The 21,004-nt window shown below is 36.3% G+C and overlaps 1 protein-coding gene across 2 annotated transcripts in view; it reads left to right on the forward strand.

The window, feature by feature from the left end:
• LOC121319707 (inositol 1,4,5-trisphosphate receptor type 2-like) overlaps nt 1-21,004 on the forward strand; it is a 123,569-nt gene that overhangs the window by 3,228 nt on the left and 99,337 nt on the right. For both annotated transcript variants that reach the window (XM_041257408.1, XM_041257407.1), the window contains exons 2-10: nt 7,759-7,829; nt 10,990-11,105; nt 11,892-11,978; nt 13,930-14,088; nt 15,557-15,655; nt 15,909-15,992; nt 16,213-16,359; nt 17,430-17,525; nt 19,631-19,675. In XM_041257408.1, the coding sequence (XP_041113342.1) occupies nt 7,759-7,829; nt 10,990-11,105; nt 11,892-11,978; nt 13,930-14,088; nt 15,557-15,655; nt 15,909-15,992; nt 16,213-16,359; nt 17,430-17,525; nt 19,631-19,675 (904 nt within the window). The remainder of the gene's footprint in view (nt 1-7,758; nt 7,830-10,989; nt 11,106-11,891; nt 11,979-13,929; nt 14,089-15,556; nt 15,656-15,908; nt 15,993-16,212; nt 16,360-17,429; nt 17,526-19,630; nt 19,676-21,004) is intronic.

Consider the following 21,004-nt stretch of genomic DNA (forward strand, 5'->3'; position numbering starts at 1 on the left):
GCCTCTGTAGTAGCCTTTTGTTTAATATGTGATTCTGAAGCTAAATAACGATCGATCGTATTTTCTCCAAAGACGCATTAAGATATGCAAAACAATTACCTTAATCTGCATGTACAGTTTATTTGGGAAATATCTTGAAACGATCATTAGCCAAAATATACTTTGCTTTTTTGTTTTGCCGTCCATTTCTACTATTTTACCTCCAATGCTGAAAACTAGATTTTAGCAACCTAAATGAAAACAATGCAGCACTAACTTTTTTCCTGCCCCCTACTGCGCAGTGCAGGTCACAGAAAAGCAGTACAGATGCGCTGATAGGCTGATTAAAACTTTGTTCTCATTTGAATAGTAAACAAGAACTTTAACCGCTTTGGAGAATTTTTTTTTTTGTAAATGTTATTTGTGGACGTTTTTTGCTTGTTTTTTGCTTAAGTGCAATACACACAGGACGGCGAGGGAATACATAAGGGCTCTCTACAGAAGGAAGATATGTAGTTTGTGTTGCTTGCGTTGTACAGTAGTTCATATAAACAAGGTTTCTTTGTTTTCTCTCCGTACTTGTCCGGTATGCATTGGCCCCTAAGGTGAATTTCGCGGTGACGTCTCAATTTCACGATTTCCACGAAATCGCAAATTAGGTAGACCCTTTGTTATAAATTATAATGGGGAAGTATAATTTATTTAACCCGAATTCAGTGTTTTATATACATCTAAAAAAATAAAAAGTTATTCAGTTATGATGAAACTTATAACGCATGTATTTCAGGAGGCTGTGTATAGGTGTGTCAGACTGATAGTTTTTGTTGTTACGGCTGGTGCTAAAGTAAAGAGCTAAAGAAAGAAAACACATTTAGAAAACCTTCTGATGTGCACCCTGCATTTTTATAGTAGGGATCTGCAATTAAATGAAATCCTGGGATTCAACTGGCGTCTGCTTTGCCACCATCAATTGAAACGATTAAAGTAGTTCGTAATAATATTTTCATAAATTTTACCCATTTTGCACTTCTGTTAGCTACATAGGTTGAAATGTGCAGTTTGTAAAGAGACATGTGTCATACCAAACATGTATTTTCATTTGAAAACAGTTTATCTGCTACAACACAAGATTAATGAACGTTCCCTTTTTGCTTGCCTTGCCTTACAGTAAGTCTGGTACTACTTTACTTCATTTCACCCCTGCAGTGTCTGCTGGGTTAAAGAATGTTACTGGCTGAAAGCCTGTCAGTCAAGAAACAAGCCAATCGCTGGGTGGGCACGGCTTCACTCTCTTGGTGAAATGACCCAGGATGTTCAAGATAGTCTAAATGCATGGCCTGCAATCGGAGATTAATTTAACCTAGTGTAGTACCAGATTGAATGATTTAAAATGAGAAATATATTTGCTAAAATATGTGTTTCCCCTTGAGCTGTTAATCCATCTGTTTACATACTCTGGATGTAGTTTATCTGTTTTTTCAAGCTACTGATTTTTGTATTTTTAGTCATGTTGGGGAGTTTTTACACTCAAACAAACTCCTAATGTAGGACCTAGATCTTTTGTATAGCTGTTGAGTGAGATCTTTTAGGCTGTTCTTTAAATTCGCAACCACATTTTGCAATTCTAATGCATTGACTTTTCTCATGCTGTTTTCTGTTTAAAACAAAAATAGGAAATGACACCTACTGTAGCAACGATAACTCTACTTTCCAAATTACAGTCTTACTTTAGCAGTTGGAAACAGACTGTCTGGAAAATTCCACAATTGTTAACTTAAAAAAATAATGGGCTGTGTTGTTAAGAAGGGTGTGTTTTTTTCTGTCATTTAGTGATGAGGAAAATAGTTATTAGTAGATTTGGAACACTGTCAGTTTTAAACCAAGCCCCTTTTTAAATTCACTTGGCAGGTTCACAAGCAGTAACTAGGAGTGATTTTCAACATGTAAATTTAAAAGGAAATAAAAATGCCTTCCTTTGTTATTTCAAACTGAATCTAGTTTAGTTCATATTTTCTGTAGACTATTATTGAGGAAATACTAACTACAGATGTAAGATGTTGTTCTTCCCAACAACACAGGAGGATTCTGTAGACACAGTGCATACAGTGGTGCCAATAGTGTACAGCAAGTATTGACTTCCACTGCAACTCAGTTATTTTTGTTGTCTGAATATACTGTTAAGTATTGAAAATATATATATGTGTGTGTGTGTGTGTGTGTGTGTGTGTGTGTGTGTGTATGAGTGGTTGAGGAATAGCCAGGGCAGCTGGTGCTGCTGCACAGGGGCCCACACACTGATAATATCCTTCACATTTCTATTTGGAGATGTTGCAACCTTCATATTCTTGCCAGTAATCCTTCCAAGTTAGTAAAATGTAAAAAAATGTTTTGGGATTCTGTTTAGTATGGATTTTTACACGTATATTCAGTGCTTACGATTAATTCTGTGATTTAGGAAGAAGCTGTTAACGGGTGCTCCTGCGTACCAAAATAAACCAAAGCAAATTAACATGCCTGTTTTTCTTTCTTTCTTTCTTTCCTTTATTTATTTATTACAGAGTGGCCAATTATTTTACCCCGGATTTTTGCCCTCACCGCAACATTTCCCCACACAGCTCAGGAGAACTGGAGGCTCAGTAGGCTCCCTCTGATCCCACGACCAAGCCAGTTGTCTGTTTTATACCAAGAAACTCAAGAGCAGATGCCAGTGAGCTGCTGGCCTCAGGAGGACAAAGGCTAGCCCTGCTGGAGTCCGCTTGAGCTTACTAGGCGCCTGACCAGTAGGGTCCGCTGTAGTGTAGCAAACTCCCTGACGGTTTTGTCTTCCTAACCCCTAGAGCACAAGAGCCAATGTGACACTCCCTCCGCAGAGATGCCAACAGCTACGATTTGGCCATAGCAGATACTGTTTTGGAACTTCTGGTATGGCGCTACGGCGAAGGGGTATAATACTATGATTTTTGTTAAATAAATATGTGATGGATAGTCCCTGAACGTTTAGGAAATATTATTTCAATATTATGTGTCTGTTTTCCTGTTTAATTTTTTTAACGAATGAATGGTTCTTAAATAATACTGTATTTAATTGATAGTTTATTGTGGCATTTTAACTGACAGCTTTGAGCTGGGTGCCTAGTAACCAGTTTAGGGGTCCTTCAGAAACCGCTGCTCAGTTGTTGCCTTGCAATCATTATCAGTTGCACGTTTACTTGGTTGCTTATCAGTAAGGCTGCGATTAAGTCACAATGGACACGGATTCAGTGAATTTAGTAGAGAACATTGATCTTTACCAACACAAATTCAAATTCCACCTTAATGAAAAAAACAAACAAAACAAAACACAGTTTAGCTAATGATGTTGAACTGGTTCGGTTGCTTTATTTTGCAATGTAGCCGTTCAGACTTTGGATTTTTTTCAGTGCTGTCAATTGATTTAAACATACATGCACGTTCAACTCTACTGCCCGATTTTTGTCAACCTGCAGCTGCATTTTTCAATGTCTGTAGGGTGTTTGACTCAAATCAAGCGAAGTTTCTCAGCATAGCTGAGAAAGAAGTGTTTCTGAGGCCATTCTACTGTTTGAAGACAACTGTGTAACACAGCGTGAATACTGTGCTTAGTACGAAATTGTCAGTGAAATGAAATGCAACATTTACAAGTTCTGGAAAAACATTTAAATAAGATTCCCAACTCTTGCTGTAATCATTTTCTGCATTAAAAAAATGTACTTTGGGCTGACCGATGCCAGAAAGGCAAACATGTACAACATATTGTATCAGAATAATATGTAAACAAACAAACCAAAACGTAAAATAACTGCAAACTTTAACACAGCAGAAGCACCAGATGTACACAATCTTTCAGCTTCAAACCTTAATTTATAAAGGTCTGTAAAACCTACAGTTTTTGTTTGCTGTCCTGTAGAAACCCCACCAATTGTTATATAAGACAAACTTTTTTGTTTATAGTATATGCTTACTGATTTACATGCTTAAAACTTGAACCTGATGTTGTGCAAAACATAAATAAATATTTAGATTAAGTTTTTTCCTACTTCTACAGACAGACAGATTTTTTGGTTATGCAGGTACTGTATATCCGTGATTTTGAACAAATTTAACGTGACCTTGATTTTTTAGTACAAATTTTCGTGACAAAATCCAAGCCTTACTTATCTATTATTAAAATAGGAATCACAAATCAAACAAAAAATGTCACTCTCCTCAATCAAAAAGCTCGAGGTTGGCTTGTCAGAAATATCGAGAGGAATTTACCACAGAATGGTCATTCATTAAAAGAAGTCAAATGTCTCAATCTAACGTCTACCGTGAATACGCCAGACAGACTTCTCTGTGAAACGTGGTGGGCGTCATGACTGTATCACTTCACTTGGGTACGAAGAAACACCAGCAGTAAGCAAAATCTGACACTCCCCAGACTGTATTTGTGCAAATGAGCTTTGAGGTTTAACTTGCTTTAAAAAATGAATTAATTATTGGATACTACACTTCATTTTGTGTTTTGAGAGTTGCAGATTAGTAAAGATGTAAATAAAAAACTTTCTTGAGGTGTTGTTGTTTTTATAAAGTTTTGAGGTTGAGTATTTCAGTCCAGGTTTGATAGCACTCTTCATTTCTAGTATTTAAATCCAGAATAAATAGAATTCCAAATTAAAAATAAATAAATAAATAAATCAGTGTTAAAGTATTTTTATTGGGGTTGTTAATTTCTAACTGCCATGTGTTTACAATTGCCAAAATTATGGATTGAACAGCAAAAATGAGGGCATAGGCTGTTAATTTCTAGGGCTAGCAGCCCCTGGTCTTAAAAAAAAAAAAAAAAAATCTGCTTCTATATTTCCGATACTATGCTACTATTTTCTACTTTCATAAGTTGGCATCTCTGTCTCCGAAATCCCCAGCTTTTACAAGGGGAACCGCCCATGGACCCTGACATGCCTGCATTTCTGATTAGAAAATAAGCCGTTTTCTATGTGAGAAAATGTCTACAAAGTTATGCAGAGAATTCTTCACCCTTGTGTGAATTCTGTATTGATTTCTGTGATCACAGAATGCTGGAAGCACTAGTAATTAAACTTGCGATTAAAAATAGTGTAGTGCTGGATGGAAGAGTGCATGCAAAATGCCATTCAGGTAGGTGAGTAAAAAACTTTTTTATTGATACAATGAAATGAGAGAACAAATACTGTCACTACGCCCAAATATTTACACAGTGAAAAGACCAAACTGTACCAACATGTTCTGCAGTGGGTGCTATCCGTAACATTGCTGCGGTTCCAAAGAATAGCTGTGTTGTTGTTAGGCCATGGTTTAGCGTTAGGGCTGGAATGCTATGGGTTTGTTTTATTCCATGGCTGCGTATCAGTTCATTGCTTTGGCCTAGTTGCACTTGTCAAGGAAATTCATTGTTAAATTCATTTTAATATAAGCATTTCCCAGATATTTAATTCAGACTGATGTCTGTGTGGCATGCTGTGGGATTGGGTTGTTAACACCAATTCCAGAACATTCTTAACCAGATCTACTTTAAAGCATGTTGATAAGGTACAGGCCACAAACTGTGTTAAGCTCGTCTTCCAAAATGCTATCTGATTGTCTGGCCTCCTAAGGTGTCATAAACTTACCAAGCCAAGCTATAGTGACTATGCAGTTGTACCATTATTGTGTTAAAATGCTTTAAGAATCTTTTTTAATTACATAGCTTGTAGACACAAGTTTAATAGTTATTTTAAGTTTCCCAATAAACCTGAAGAGTTAATTGTGTTTTAAATGAATATTATAAACTAATAACTATTTTTGAATATTACACTATGTAACACAATTTTTGTTCCTGGGTAGTAAGTGTTATTTCCTAATTGCTTATGCCTCAAAAGTATAGAAAATCGCTATTATTCTGTACAGTATAATTGTAAATCTCGAAAAACTACTCACTTCTAAATCTTTTGTAGTAATTTTTGTATTACTTTAGTATAAATACATGTTAATTTGGATTCATATGTTGTTTTTTTCTGACTTTATGTGAATGAAAAGACACACATTTGCCCGTTTTCCCTTTGGAAATAGTGATATTTTGAAATATCACTGTCCTGGTCACAAAAGCAAAGTTTGTGGGGAATAATAGCCATTTTCTATACTTTTGAGGCATCCGCAAGTAGGAAATAACACTTACTACCCAGGAACAAAAAAAAAAAAAAAAAATTGTTACACTGTGTTATTCTTTGATTGTATTATGATGTGTTTTATATGCTTGTAATCGTAATTTTGTATAGAGAACAAAACTGAAATTTATATGAATGTAACTAAAGTTATATTGAATATGAGGTTTAAATGATAACTCTAGAATCCTTTGACAACAAAATAGGTGGATACATTCCATTTCTAACACACCCTTTTTGTGTGACACGCAACTGACTGTCAAATACTTTGAACCAATGGAAGGACCAACAAGGATTTGTAGGGAATGCCTATACATCATGTTATTTAAACTCAAAACAAGGATTTTTGTAGCTCTCTGGATTCACTCTTTCTCTCTTCAATCTCATCGCTCTCCACTGATCAAATTCCGAAGTTCTTCAACAGTCATTGTTCATTTCAGTAAATCCACCTCATTCATCTGTATGTTATGTTTGATTGATTCATGACCTGTGCACGTACTAATCACACAGGTCCTTCCTTGCAAGCCACGTGACCTTACCTGGTCTTAGTTAAATATTAGTTTCATGGCTTGATTTTATGTTTATTCATTCTGCCATACTGGTTGACCAGAAGCTTCTCTGACAGCATTCATATAGCCAGCATTCCAGATAGGTTGCATAAAGGGTCTATTACACATTAATAACATACGATATTTAAATGTAATGCGTAACGAATACGCAGAGCAATTTTGCTGCACAGCTTGAATTCACATCTTATCAAACTTCTTGTACTTCCCAGTGTCACAGTGGTCAATTGTGAATATAATGCATGTGGTAGCTAGGGAATGCTGGGACAACTAGTTGTCATCTGCCTGGTAACTGCCAGAAACACGTGACCAATGTCCAGGTTTTCAATAAAAATACAAATAAATGTATGGTTGAATCCACTCACTTGTAATGCGTGTTTGTGACTGGAGAATAAGAAATTTTGTATTCTGGATTTCTCTGTGCTGTCTTAGTACCCCTCAACCTAACCTACCAATTCACCGCATTTTTGAAAGGTAAATCTATATAATAAATACAATATTCATTGTTTGGCGAGCAATAAGGAATACAATATTATAATAGTGTGTGTATATGTATGTATATATATATATATATATATATATATATATATATATATATATATATATATATATATATATATATATATATATAGTATGTGCATGCAGGCATTTTGTTAAGTATATTCCATCTGCAGCGTTGCAATTAAATAAAATATGTTACTATGTTTATTTGATTCACAGCCATATTGTTTGTGGTCAATAAAGCACATAAGAATAATTGTTCCTTTTGTTTTTATTGTAAGGCCACATGGCTGTAGTTGTTAACATTAAAGCATGTACAGTATTTATTGAAAGTACTCATGACTTCAAGGTAGTGTTGCATTGTACTCATCCAAAATACATTTTACTCGCATAGTGTCAAAATTGGAGAGTAAATTACTCAGTGAACCAAAACCGTATCTGCTGTCTATAGTAAAGATTTTGGATTCATTATAATTGTGCAAACAATCATCACATGCAGTCTGCAGCCTGTTAACAAAAGTTTCTTTACCCTCCAGATTAGTGGATGACAGATGTGTAGTACAGCCAGATGCTGGGGATCTTGCCAATCCACCAAAGAAGTTCAGAGGTGAGTGAATATAGTGTATTATTTTATGGCAACATTCATCTAAAAACTGGTACCTCAAACAGCCCATCAAAATATTCAAACAAAAAACATTTAATTTTATTCATAACATTTCCAGTAAATACAGGGGAAAGTTGCATTTCCATTCCACTTGTGAACTGTTAAAGTACTGTACTTTTAACTAACAAAATAATCCCAATAAACCTTACCTAATATGTGTGGCCATAACTTAATAGGTCTCATATTTTACATTTCAGTAGTTCAGTAATAAAAAAACACCGTCAATACACAGAATTTGAGACTAGCGATGAATATGGTGTATGATACGGATGAGATTTTGCCTCAAGCCCACTTGGTTTGAGGGCCCGCTGCCTGGATGAGGTGATAAACTCCCCCTGATTTAACTGAGGGGAAATTAAAAAAAAAAAAAAAACAAAAGGGGGTGGTGCTTGAGGGGTAAGTGTCTGGTTTATTTATAATTTCCTGATTGATTATTAGATAATGCAATTCATTTATGCATCTTTATACAGGACAATATGAGACATATGAATTGCTGGCAGTAGATATTTGTTACAATTTATTAATGTACTTGTAGTAAGCAGCTCTGACACAAGAACAGCCTCCGTGCACAAACCCCCAAGGAACTTTGGTCTACAACACGGATGGGTTTATCTACTGACATCTCTGAAGGCTGGAGATCTCTTTTTTTTCATTAAAAAAAAACCCCAAGAAAATACGCTCAGCCATCTGTTACTTTTTTTTTTTGTGGGAAAGTCCTTTAAATGTGCTTTAAAATAATAATAATGTTACTTGCCAAGATCATCCCTGACATGTAGAAAATGTTGTCAAATTAGGCATTTTTACCACCTTCAGACACTTTCTCACCATGAGGGACATGAGTTACAAAGCTCTTCCTTTGTTACCCAGGATCCAGTTTCCCAGTCCCATGTGGTTTATGTGTCAGAAACAAAACTTATATATAAATATAAATGATGGACATTGGTTTCTTTTTAATCACTCGATTATTCATCCTTGACCATGACACGCTTGAGTGACTATGACTGAAGCCTATGCACTTAATCACCTAGTTAGTGAGATGGTTGATTGGACACTGGATATGGAGTGATTTCAACTGTTGAATTGCAAGCTTGAATAAAAGCAATAAAGAAAATCACAGAAAAAAAAAAACAATATGCAAGTTTTCAGAGACCATTGCATTGGTACATAAACAAATTGTCCTTAGAACTCTTAAACTCATGTTTATTAAAATGTCATTCTTGAAAATAATGTTGAACAAAAGTGTGATCATTTTAGTGATTTAGAAGGGTGCCATGAAATGACCACACTTAATGCCTGAATAAATAGCTGTGTTGTGTATCAGTTGAGTAAAGTGTTCTGTTTGCAAAGTTAATGAGGTTTTAAACAAGTTTGAAGTCGTTGGCAATACCCAAAGTTCAACCATGTGAAACATACAAGAGTTCATTTTTCCAAGGTACCAGGTAGGAATGTGCTTGCAGTTTGTTACTGCTGCCATGAGTGTTTTTTTAAATATGATGTAATTATTCAAAATTATTTTCAGTGTGTGTAAAGAATGTTGTACATGCATTCTAGGGGTTAAAGGAAATCAACCATACTGTTTTGCAGTATGTTTGAAAATCAGAATACATTTATGCGCAACTAGACAGAGGCTTTGGGCTAATCAGTGACTACGCACACATGCATTTTAACCACAGCGCCAAGCCAGGCGCATTTTCACAAACAGCTGGATTCTACACTGAAGGGTGAGATCCAACAACAGCAGTGCATTATTGCCAGTTACAGTAAACTTGTGTGTTGCTTTTAAATGCTACAGTCTGAGACCTGAATAAAGAATCACCACTAACGGTAATATTATAATCTGTGCGTTAATATACTTTAAAACATTTCTGTGACATCACTTTTTGATTGATTCATTATACAAATCTTCTAAAGTGGCTTTGAAGAGAAAGGCAGTGCGGGGCAGATGTATTGTTAACAAATCCACAGTTTGTGCTACGAATCCACAGAAAACTGTTGATTCGTCAATGAAACCACACCAGAACAATTCAATAGAAAAGCAAATACCATTTTAGTATGCAACAATCATTTCAACAAGTAGTTCATTATCGGATCACACATTTCAAACGTAATACTGAGAAAAGGGCTTGAGATTTCAGTTCAGCATTACATATTGTTTGTTTAAAAGTAATACAATTATACATTAACATAATGCAAAAAAAAAAAAAAAAAGTTTTCATAATTGCAATTTCATTTCCTTCTCATTTCTTCTGGACAGGTTCAGCAACAACAGCAATTTCATCATCACTTAGTAAATCTTTATCAGTTACACAGGCCCTAGATTTAAACTCAACGTTTGCCCTTCTTTCCTGTCTTTAGCTCATTTTGCCCGAGTACTTCTGAAAACTGATAAGTGGCAATGATATTTAGGTCTTCAGTAAAACAATCAGTAACTTTACTCTCCCTTCCCGGTTCACATTCCTTAGTTTTATTTTTAGTTTTCTAATGCCACTTTCATGTCCTACATTTAAAACACAGTCCTTGCTACTATCTTCACTTACAACAAACACTTTCGTGCCTTACAGCATGCGAGACAGTGAATTATAGTTAACGCAGTATGTCTTCTAATTCATTTTAGCCTTTTTGGTAGGTTCCTGCTGCTTTTGTGTCATGTGACCTACTGTATCTACTTCCAAGGCTAAAAAAATGAATAAACTGAAGGTGATTTTTGGCCAGTGGGAAAATGACAGAATAATTTTACTATTGAAAAGGGAAAAAAAATAAAAAAATCCCTTTTAAAGCTAACATTAAATACTTGTCCATGAAATCCTGCCTGAAACCTTATCATAAGGACTTCAGAATTAAACAGCACTGTGACAAATGTTGTTGAGTTTGGGCATGTACATGCAGGGCCTACAGGGCTTTATGTATTTTACAAAAAAATCTCAGTAACGATGATTGCAAAACAACTGATATATTCTATGTTCTGCACTTCGATGGTCGATTTGCTCCAGGGCTGAAAAGCACAAAATATGCTGGTAAAATGCTTTTTATAGTTTCTGCCTGTTTTATTTCCTGTATAAAGTCACACAAGTCAACTATTTATTTATTTATTTTTTTAAAACAGACTGCCTTTTCAAGGTATGTCCTATGAACAGATATTCAGCACAGAAGCAGTTCTGGAACGCAAAACAAGGAAAACAGGGGAACACCACAGAGGGAGCACTGCTGAAAAAACTACAGGTAGGCCTTCAATTACAAGCCTGATCAGTCAACAATGAACCTGCTGTGTGAAAATGCTGTTCAGTAAACCTGGATTCATTATACAGTGGTGTAGTAGATGATGCCCTATTTTGAACTGGACAATACAATGGGGGTGTTTGTAATGGAAGTTTCTGAGTGTTACAGTATTTTACCAGGAAGGCCTGTAGGCATGTACACACATATATAATCACACGCCTGGCCATTAAGATACTGAACAGTCCTTGTAGTATAAATAAAGAAATAGTTTAAAAAAATAAATACATGCCAGTGCCATTATTTATACTGTAAGGTGAGTATACAGGCCCAGTGTATGCTGTAAAATGTATGCTCAGTCGTCTCCTGTGCATTGTTTTGCCTTGACTATGTGTTTACCTATGATGCCTCAAACAGTAAACCCTTTCATTCTCTTTTGGGTTGTGTTGTGATGTCACCTCGGGCTCTAAGGTACCTTTTGAGATGTGTAGCAGTATGAGGGGAGGGGAGGCAGGTGCAGAGAGCCTGTCTGGATGCTTCTAAGCTGAGTTTCTGTAGCAATCGCCAGCACACATAGTTACATCAGGCACATTCACATTTCTTGTAGGATATGCAGTTAGAGAAGAAATGCCCAGTGAAAGCATTGTTAGCTCAACATTTTGTATAACTGAGCAGGTCACTGATACGTTAAATGTTAACATTTGTGTGTGTGGTGGCATTTTGTTTGTGTATTTGTGTATTTATATGCTTTTGTGAGTATATAATGTGTTTTTTTTGTTTTTGTTTTTACAGCATGCTGCCGAACTGGAACAGAAACAAAATGAATCTGAGAATAAAAAATTGCTTGGTGATATGGTTAAATACAGCAATGTTATACAGGTAAATCCCCCTTTTTTATTTTTTGGACAAAATGTTTTTGCAGTTATGTAATTACTCCTGCATGAATGAAGTCATTTTTCAATGCTTAGCAGTTCATATAAACACACTTACATGTTTACTTAAGGAAATCCTTGTTGAACAAGACTATTAACCCAGACCATAAAGAAGGTATTGTTTGCAGTATTCTAGGGGAAGGTTTTAATAGTATGTAAATATTTTCAGGATGGTGGGGGGGAGTTTCAGGACAAAAGATCAGGCTACAAGTCTCCTGTGAGAAAAACTTTGCCCGTTTAATTTGTATTGTTTCTATTTTTTATTTGATTTACTTCAGTTATTATCTGTGCCCTAAAGATAACATTGTAACTTGTGTGCTGTTTCCTAGAGACAAGTGTTATTAGCTTCAAAAAACAAACACTTTTTTTTTTTTAAATTGAGGTCTTAACACATATCTGACTAGGCTTAGTATGATTCCATACTGTTTCGTGGTGTATGAATGGGGCAGAGGCCACACTGTACATTCAAAGCAATGTGTCTGAAAAGCAGAAGTTTCCCTGTATATCTTGCTGCCATGACATTGCAAAACTATTTGAAGGTTTCTAACTGTGAGAGTGGTCATTGATACCTTGATGTGCATTCTGTGGTCATCACATACTGCAGAAGTGTCAAGAAACATATCTTTGGACAGATTTGGGCTGTGTTGATTATCACTGGTAAGTAAATGCACCTGTTACATTGTCTTAAAAGGGGCTCGGTGTGCTGCTGGAAATGGTAATGGTAAGAACCTGTTGAAAATTAACATACGGCCATGTGGCAAAGTGGTTTGCAGTGTACAGGTGCAGAGTCGATGTGATGTATAATTAACAGACAGAGAGTTGTAATCCAGTTGGAAATTCAATCCAGTTTTTTAATTATAAGTCTGGTCTGGAGACCAAACAATAATTTCAGGTAATACACAACAATGTGTAATCACTGGAATAAATAAACGGGTTGCAGGTCCAAATAATGAACACACTTATCTTTCACAGAATGAACAAACACGGTCACCAGTCCTGGGCGTGTGCTGTAGTGCTCGTGGTGGGTGGTAAAAGTTTATGCGTGACAAAAGTGAAATGCTGTTCCGGGTTTTGTGCTGGCCCTTGGCGACAGCTCCGGAATGTGTTAGCCATCTACTAATAACAAAAAAGAACAATTATATACAAAACAAACATTCACAATATGTTATCACAGTTTACACAGGTCCTTCAGAGTAATATTTTTTAACCAAAGCGAAGGAACAGCTTGCGTCTCTCTGTCCCCTTTTTATGCCGTTACACATGACCCCATGGTAAACGAGTGCAACTGCCACATCATTTCCCTTCCGGGTCGCTGAGTTAATGCACTGGAGTTCCGCCCCCTTTCTAGCTGGCCGACTTCCTTTGAACCCTGGGAATGAAGTGTCTGGCCAACTCGTCCAAAGTACTCGCTACTTAGCGCCCTCACAGTTCGGGAGGGAGATTTACCACCAAGAATCACTGTATTTCTGTCACAGGCCATGACAGTAGATAGTGGGCACAAGAGCTGAACCGATGTACCTGCTTGGTGCAAGTAGGTGCTGGACCATGCCATGGAAATGTGACAGTTATTACGCTAGCCTGAGGTGAAGATGATGTTCTTCAGGTGTAGCATCCTGTTGTAGTCTGTTGCTCAGTAAAGGATATGAAATATCTTGTGGCACTGTTTTAAAGAATGTTAACTCCTGTACATGTCAAATTCTGGGATCAGTAATTTCCTCCTGGTCTGGCATACTGTATTAGATATAGTTGACATGAAGCCTTAGTATTTTACTTTTAATTTGAAGCAGTTTTTTGGTGGTGTTGTGTACAATTTCTCATAGGAGAATATTTAGAATGCCCTATTTCTGTCAGTATTAATACTAGTGTACAGTATATAACAGTACTGTTGATTTTTGCAGCTACTACACATCAAAAGCAACAAATACCTCACGGTGAATAAGAGACTTCCAGCCCTTTTAGAAAAGAATGCTATGCGAGTGTCACTGGATATGGCTGGGAACGAGGGCTCCTGGTTCTATATCCAGCCCTTCTGGAAGCTGAGGAGTGAAGGTGACAATGTATGTATGAGCACAACTTTCTGGTTTTACAAGGGTGAAGGGAATTGGGTGTGATCTATAACGCTGTATATGATGTTCCCGATCTAGGAACATTATCTACTGCATTCTGTGTGAGGTATAGGAACTCGGAATACAGGGAATTTCAATGTATTCGTAATGTTTTGCCACCTCCCCCCATCTAGTGGTGTATAACAGTAACAGCATACAAAATGTAAAATAACAATACGTGTATTATTTGATGAATCAACTACAGTACATTTATTATAAAAACAGATTATTCAAGTAAATGCGGGCCTTATTTGCCCACACAATCATACGTTACAAACAGTGATTTGTAATCTGTGAAATAGTACTTTGCATAATGTAATTATTGTAGAAGATCCACTGTATAACCCTTATAGTAATGTAGTATTTGACAGGGTACTGGCTGCATTCAAATGTTATACTCTGTAAAATATTTTTCAAATGTTGATTCTGATCTACAGATGTTGAGTTTACTTTTCTCAGTACAGTCAGTAAACTAAGGTATGAGACTTAAATCATATTGTGCATGTTTCTTAAACAATGCACTTTTTAGCAGCATGTTTTCACAGAGTTGTATACTGCATGTCAAAAAATATTCACAAAAAAAGATCAATTAAACATAAAACAGTGTTTTGGTCTTACAGCCAGATAGTATTTACTGATTGGATGGAAACAACAGTTTGTGTCTTGAAAGCTTGGCTCATATGTGAAGTTTTTAGCTTGAACAGTGTTTAGCTTCCAATACAATTCACCTCATTAGAAAGTGCATGCAAACCTTATTATTTAAAATGGGGTATTAACTAAGGCTATGTGAACACGTTCTGATCTCTTAACAGCATAACAACATACATTGAAGTCACTTGACATTTTACTGTAGATGACTATTTTCACTTTGCCTCACCTGAAGCTCCATTTTTTGGCATTGCATTATAAACACTTGTTTCCGGTTCCTGTTGTGCGGTGCCTGTACTTTAGATATTGTGACTCCTCTGAGCCCACGCTGCCTTACTGTATGTGTACTCTAGGAAACGAGGCTTGAGGGCTCGCTGTTATTGCTAGGATACCAAGTGGATAGTTTTGTCAGGTAAAACTGAATGGGAAGAAACTTTGATATTACCCTATTGATAAATTCGCTTTTATATAAGTTTGAACAAGCAAAAAATAAATAAAAAAGAGCAAACTGTAACCCACTTAGTAAGCCACAGCTAGCTGCAATTGGAGCAAATCCACCTGTATTCCATCACTTGCTTACTTATTGTTGAAAAATACTTTTTTAAAATGTGTTTTTCATTCTTGGTGCCATACAGTGGAAAGTAACCGCATCATACATTTACACAAGCGCTTATTTGATGTGAAAGCCACAGAAAGGTAAATAAATCAAAGTAAATAGCATGTATTTACACTTTCTGAGAGCATTAACTCTCTTTGCTGATTCCATGTGTAGGTTGTTGTAGGTGATAAGGTGGTGCTGATGCCTGTGAATGCTGGACAGCCTCTGCATGCCAGTAATATAGAGCTTCTAGACAACCCAGGCTGCAAGGAGGTGAGCACATTGTGGTGGTTTGATTATTTGATGCGTGTCTTTGATTTTGTGTGAAAATACATTTCCCATAATGATATTTGTTCATGTATTCATACACCTCAGTTTAAACCTGGAGTACAATTCTTGCACTTTAGCATTGTGAAGATTATTAACCCTTTCATATATCAATCATTGCTTAAACTTATTTATTAACAGTAAGTGAGCTGTTACTGTATGGTCACAGTATCCTGTGTTTTATTTTTTTGTATAACAGGTGAATGCACTGAATTGTAACACAAGCTGGAAAGTCACCCTTTTTATGAAATTTAGTGACTACAGAGATGAAGTTTTAAAAGGGGTAAGTATATTTATCTGTGTTACTTAAGCCTGCTTAAATTTGAATACTGTAAGGTATTTCAAATTTTGTAACATTTTACACTTCATAAATTTACAGGAAAGATTATACATTACCGGTATATTAAGGATGTGCTTTGTTGTTGATGGTGGGGGATGAATACATGGCAATAATAGCTTGTTTTGTGCAATGTTGTGACTGGTGTGATTTGTAACTTTCCCAGGGTGATGTAGTGAGGTTATTCCATGCAGAGCAAGAAAAGTTCCTGACCTGTGATGATTACAAGAAGCATCAACACATCTTCCTCAGGACCACACTGCGACAATCTGCCACCTCCGCCACCAGCTCCAAAGCACTCTGGGAAATAGAGGTATTCTGAGATGCGTTGTAAATGCAGCCTGAGAAAAGAAAAGTCCCGACACGTGTTTCCACACAAGCCTTTTTCTGACTGAGGGAACAGTTTGTGTTTCCTCTGTGGCTCAGTTCACAGCGCCAGTCAACATCAAACATCAGAATCTGAGCTTAATGTTTGTTTGAGCAGTTTGGTCTGGAGATTGAATGAATGTTATCCTAGAAGAAATACATGTGATTATGAAAAACTTAAAGGTGCTCCTAACACACATGTTTGTATTCCTATACTTGTGTGGACTTATCGTTGACTCTCACTATATTTATTTACTATTTCTAACTCCAGTCAGACAAAACTCCACACAGGGTGAAAGTCAACAACAAACTAAATATTTTGGCACTTTTAGGTTTTTTTTTTTTAAAGGCATATTTAGTTCTTAAAAAGGTGTTTTACAAAGTGGGGACATCCCCACAACGTCTTTTTTTCAGGAGTTTCTATCTTTGTGGGGACATTTTCTCAAATTTTGTCCCCATATTAATAGTAATACCTACACACACACACACACACTGTTTTAGAATGTAGGCTTTAAAATGAGTAATAACTGGACTTTCACAATGACACAAATGTCCAGTGGGATCTACAATACTGAACTCAAAGCGATTTATTAATTATGTTTTAGTAACAACTATGAACATTATATTGTTTTCCCTCTGAGTGCATTTCATTTTGTGTTTCTTTGATTACCAAACATTAGTCCCAGCACTATTGTACCATGACGTAGGGTGCTGGGGTATTTGAATTTGTATTTAACACATATCTCCTTTTAAAGAATATAGAACTAACAATGTATGTCCAGTACATTTTACCTAGGTCATTTTGTTTAAGTTTTTTTTTCATAGAAATTACTGAACAAAAAAGAATACACCGTGCACTTGTACACTTGCGCAAAAATGTTTACTTTTGAAAATGAAATACAAGTTTACCATAATGTTTGTCTTTCAAATAGGAAAATGTGTGTTCTGTTCCATTCAGCTATTAACAGTTCTGGTTATGCAGTAGTCATCAATGTGGTTGATTCTTCTGTATTGCAGGTTGTGCACTATGACCCCTGCAGAGGAGGAGCTGGGCAATGGAACAGCCTTTTCCGATTCAAACACCTGGCTTCGGGAAATTATTTGGCTGCAGAGGTGAAGCTCGTGTTGTTAAATTATACAGTATACTTAGTGTTCCGCCTTTTCGGTTTTTATCTTTAAAAAAATGTTCTGGGAATTTTTCTGAGTTTATTTTACATATATTAAAATAGGGATAAAATCGGTAAAACTGTTTTTAATTGAAACATCGGTAAAAATCGGGGGGAAAAAAATCTCAGAAAAAAAAAAAAAACACTTTACATGTGGAATGATGAGTAGCAGTTCTGGTTTCTGATTAATAATGTCCCTGGCATGTGCAAGTCGAAGCCAACATTTTCCCATGTAGCTGGTACTTTGCAAACACTTGGGCAATCGCTGTGCTGACGGAAATAGTCTCTACAGAAGGTATGAACGTGACATCAGCACAAAACAAGCCAGGTTTGTTCGCCTTGAAATCATAAAAAAAAGAAAATTGACAACTAAAGCATCACCATTTTCTGACAAATATTTATGATTAAGGTTGTTGGCGTTAGGCAGTGTTTTATTACAGACAGTACTGTTGCACGAAGTCACCAATACATACCTCACTGCAATAAACAGTGGCTGTCCAGCAAAACACAGCACTCTGAGAAACTCATTATTACAGTCATCTGACATCTAAATGTCTGCTGTATCCTAGGATATATACAGTGTAGAGCTGCTTATTACAATGTTGGAGTCAAAATAAAACTGCATTTAATCAAAATACTGCGCATTACCTAGAAACTAGTACTGGGAAAATGTTGAATAATAGACACAAATTGGGTATAAATCAGTAAAAACCAATGTCCAGTTAAAAAATATAATAACTTGATAAAATTTGGAATAACGTGGAAACGCGGAACACGAAATATACTGTACCAGCCCTTGCCGGGATCATGCTTTTGTCAATTCACACTTTGGGAGCTGATTTCCAATCCAGATAGAGCTGATGTCAGATTCTGAAAAGGCTTCAGGGTTATTCCTTGACACATCAGGACACCTTAGGCTCATTTTAACAGTCAGGGTGTCCTGATTTATTTATTATGGCATTGTGACAGGCTGGCGATCTGGATAGAGGCCCAGAAACAGACTGTAGTTCAAGAATAATACTTTTATTAACAAGTAAACACAAAATAAAAAAGGTTTCCAGGCTGGGCGATGCCTTCACTGGATCAGAAATTCAAAAAAACCAAAACAGCAAACCAAAAAATAGCAAGCACAAACACCAGCTTGCTTCCTCAGCTCCCTCCTCTCCCTAATGGGAAGCTGAGGCCTGCTTTTATGTCAGGTGGCTGGGTGCTGATTGATCGTTAATTACTCCAATCAACCTCAGCCACCTGAACACAATAAACCCAGACAGGTAGGGGAATTTAACCCCATCCCTGCCAATCTATAAAGGGCAGAGCTCAGCTCTGCCATAGACATTTATATATTAGTGCATTTATCTGGAGCTGTTTTAATTAAGTCCAGTAGAAAACAGTGAAAGCCTGTGATAGCCCGACTTTCTAAATTCAGTCAAGCTTAAATTCCTATTCTCTGGGTTTTTCTATCAAGGTTGCACTATGATGCAGTTGGATCAGCAGATGGCAGTATTCACTCTTGATTTTGTGCAATATACTTTTACTTCTGTTAGTGTTTTTCCACTGGTGCTGGGACAGATTGTTATTGCAGGGTTGAATTACAGGATAAAAAATGTAGTGAAAGTAACCCTCTATTCCATGTTGGGTGTTAGTCCCCCAGTGGTTTTGTGCTGGACAGTGTGGCCACCTTTGTCATGAACACACTGTGTAGTTTGTAATACTGTAGGTACAGACCAATGTGTGGAGAGGGCATATCCGATAGAGCTGTACCTTCAGAATTGTTTTTATTAGAAATGCAACAATCAACTGCACAGCTATAAGGGGAGAGTTGTATGTGGGACTGAAGGCCACAAAATGTGCTATTAATCCTCCTGGACCACACCTTTAACACTAATGTAATTATGTGTATTTGGTAAAATGGTTAAAAATCGGTATACTGTGGATGTTGAGAATTGGTTCTTTAATTGTGATGGTATAGTTCCCTTTACCTTCATAACTATAAAGATATTTACTGAATTGTACACACCTGTAGCATCATTCACTTTTTATTTTATTTTCCAGGTGAACCCTGATTTTCGAGATGAAGACACTGGTGGTAAAGCTGCGGTAAGATTTAAACTATATTGTTAGCTGAATACACTTACATCTGCTGACCTACAGCAAGATCCCCTGTGAAAGAGTTATAGTTTTGTAAGAGCTTAAAGTTTTTTGTTTTTTTTTAAACCAGCTGCCTTCACCTTCAGCTGCTTTGAGCACCTTCAACCATATTTTAAGTGTTATGGAAAGTCCTCAATTAAAATTATATGACCCCCTTCACTGTAATCGGTGACCTAACATGGCTGCTATATTGGGGTCAAGTGACTTTTATTTACGGATGCTGTCCTATTGCTTTTCGATATAGGCATCATAACTGTATCCGATGATCAAGTTTGATGGTTGGGATCATGTACAGTAAGAAAAATGAACCCTTGTAATTTTACTGTCAGTATGGCTGCCATATTGAGGTTGTGTGACAACCTTTTTTGATACAGAGACAGTTCTCCTTGAGTTATTGTCTTAATATTTGATACAGTTATGGTCCTTTACCTTAGTTTTCCAGTAAAAATGGACAGTTTCTCTGCCCCAGTGTTTTAGCCACTGACCATATTAATGAAGCAAGTCTTTACCACTTATGTTTGCGAACCATGTAATCAAATGTGCTGTTCCCTTTATATTATGCCCTGTTGACCCCCATTTCTCGTCTTTCGAATGAGATGTAAAACCGAGGTCCTATTGTAAGTGACTCTGCACTAGCAGTTGTTGATACATGGTTCACCCCTTGTCTCTAAGTTGCTTTGGATAAAAGCGTCTGCTAAATGACTTAATAATAATAATAATAATAATAATAATAATAATAATAATAATAATAATAATAATAATATCTCTCTGCGCCCTTACCATACTTAGCTGCCATAGAGATGACTTGTGTTAATGGACTAAAAGACTTGGTGATAGTGCAGTTACTATCTCATTGGATTGAATGTACAGACTGAAAAGAAAATATTGTATAATGCAGTACTTAAAGAGAAAGAACAGCACACAAATACATGCTCTGGCTTAACAACAAGCTCCATAGTATAGTAAAAATATTGTCTATCAACATGCTTTTACTTGAATATGAAAGCTGGGAATTGAGTCCTGTCTACATGGAAAAACATGTCTCAGATTTGACATTTGTGTCAAACAACGATAAATTAATAAAAAAGACTAAATTATTTGTATATACGGATATAACATGGACCAATACTATGCTACTGAATGCTGCCCTTGTGTAAAAAAAAAAAAAAGTATAGATATTTATGATTGACTTACGTTGCTACAATACGTATGTCTGTCACATGTCATTTTTACATATATCTAAAGAATGGGTAATCGTCAAATTGTGTTGAAACTTGA

This window comes from Polyodon spathula, chromosome 8 (assembly GCF_017654505.1).
Source record: "Polyodon spathula isolate WHYD16114869_AA chromosome 8, ASM1765450v1, whole genome shotgun sequence".
Lineage (NCBI taxonomy): Eukaryota > Metazoa > Chordata > Actinopteri > Acipenseriformes > Polyodontidae > Polyodon > Polyodon spathula.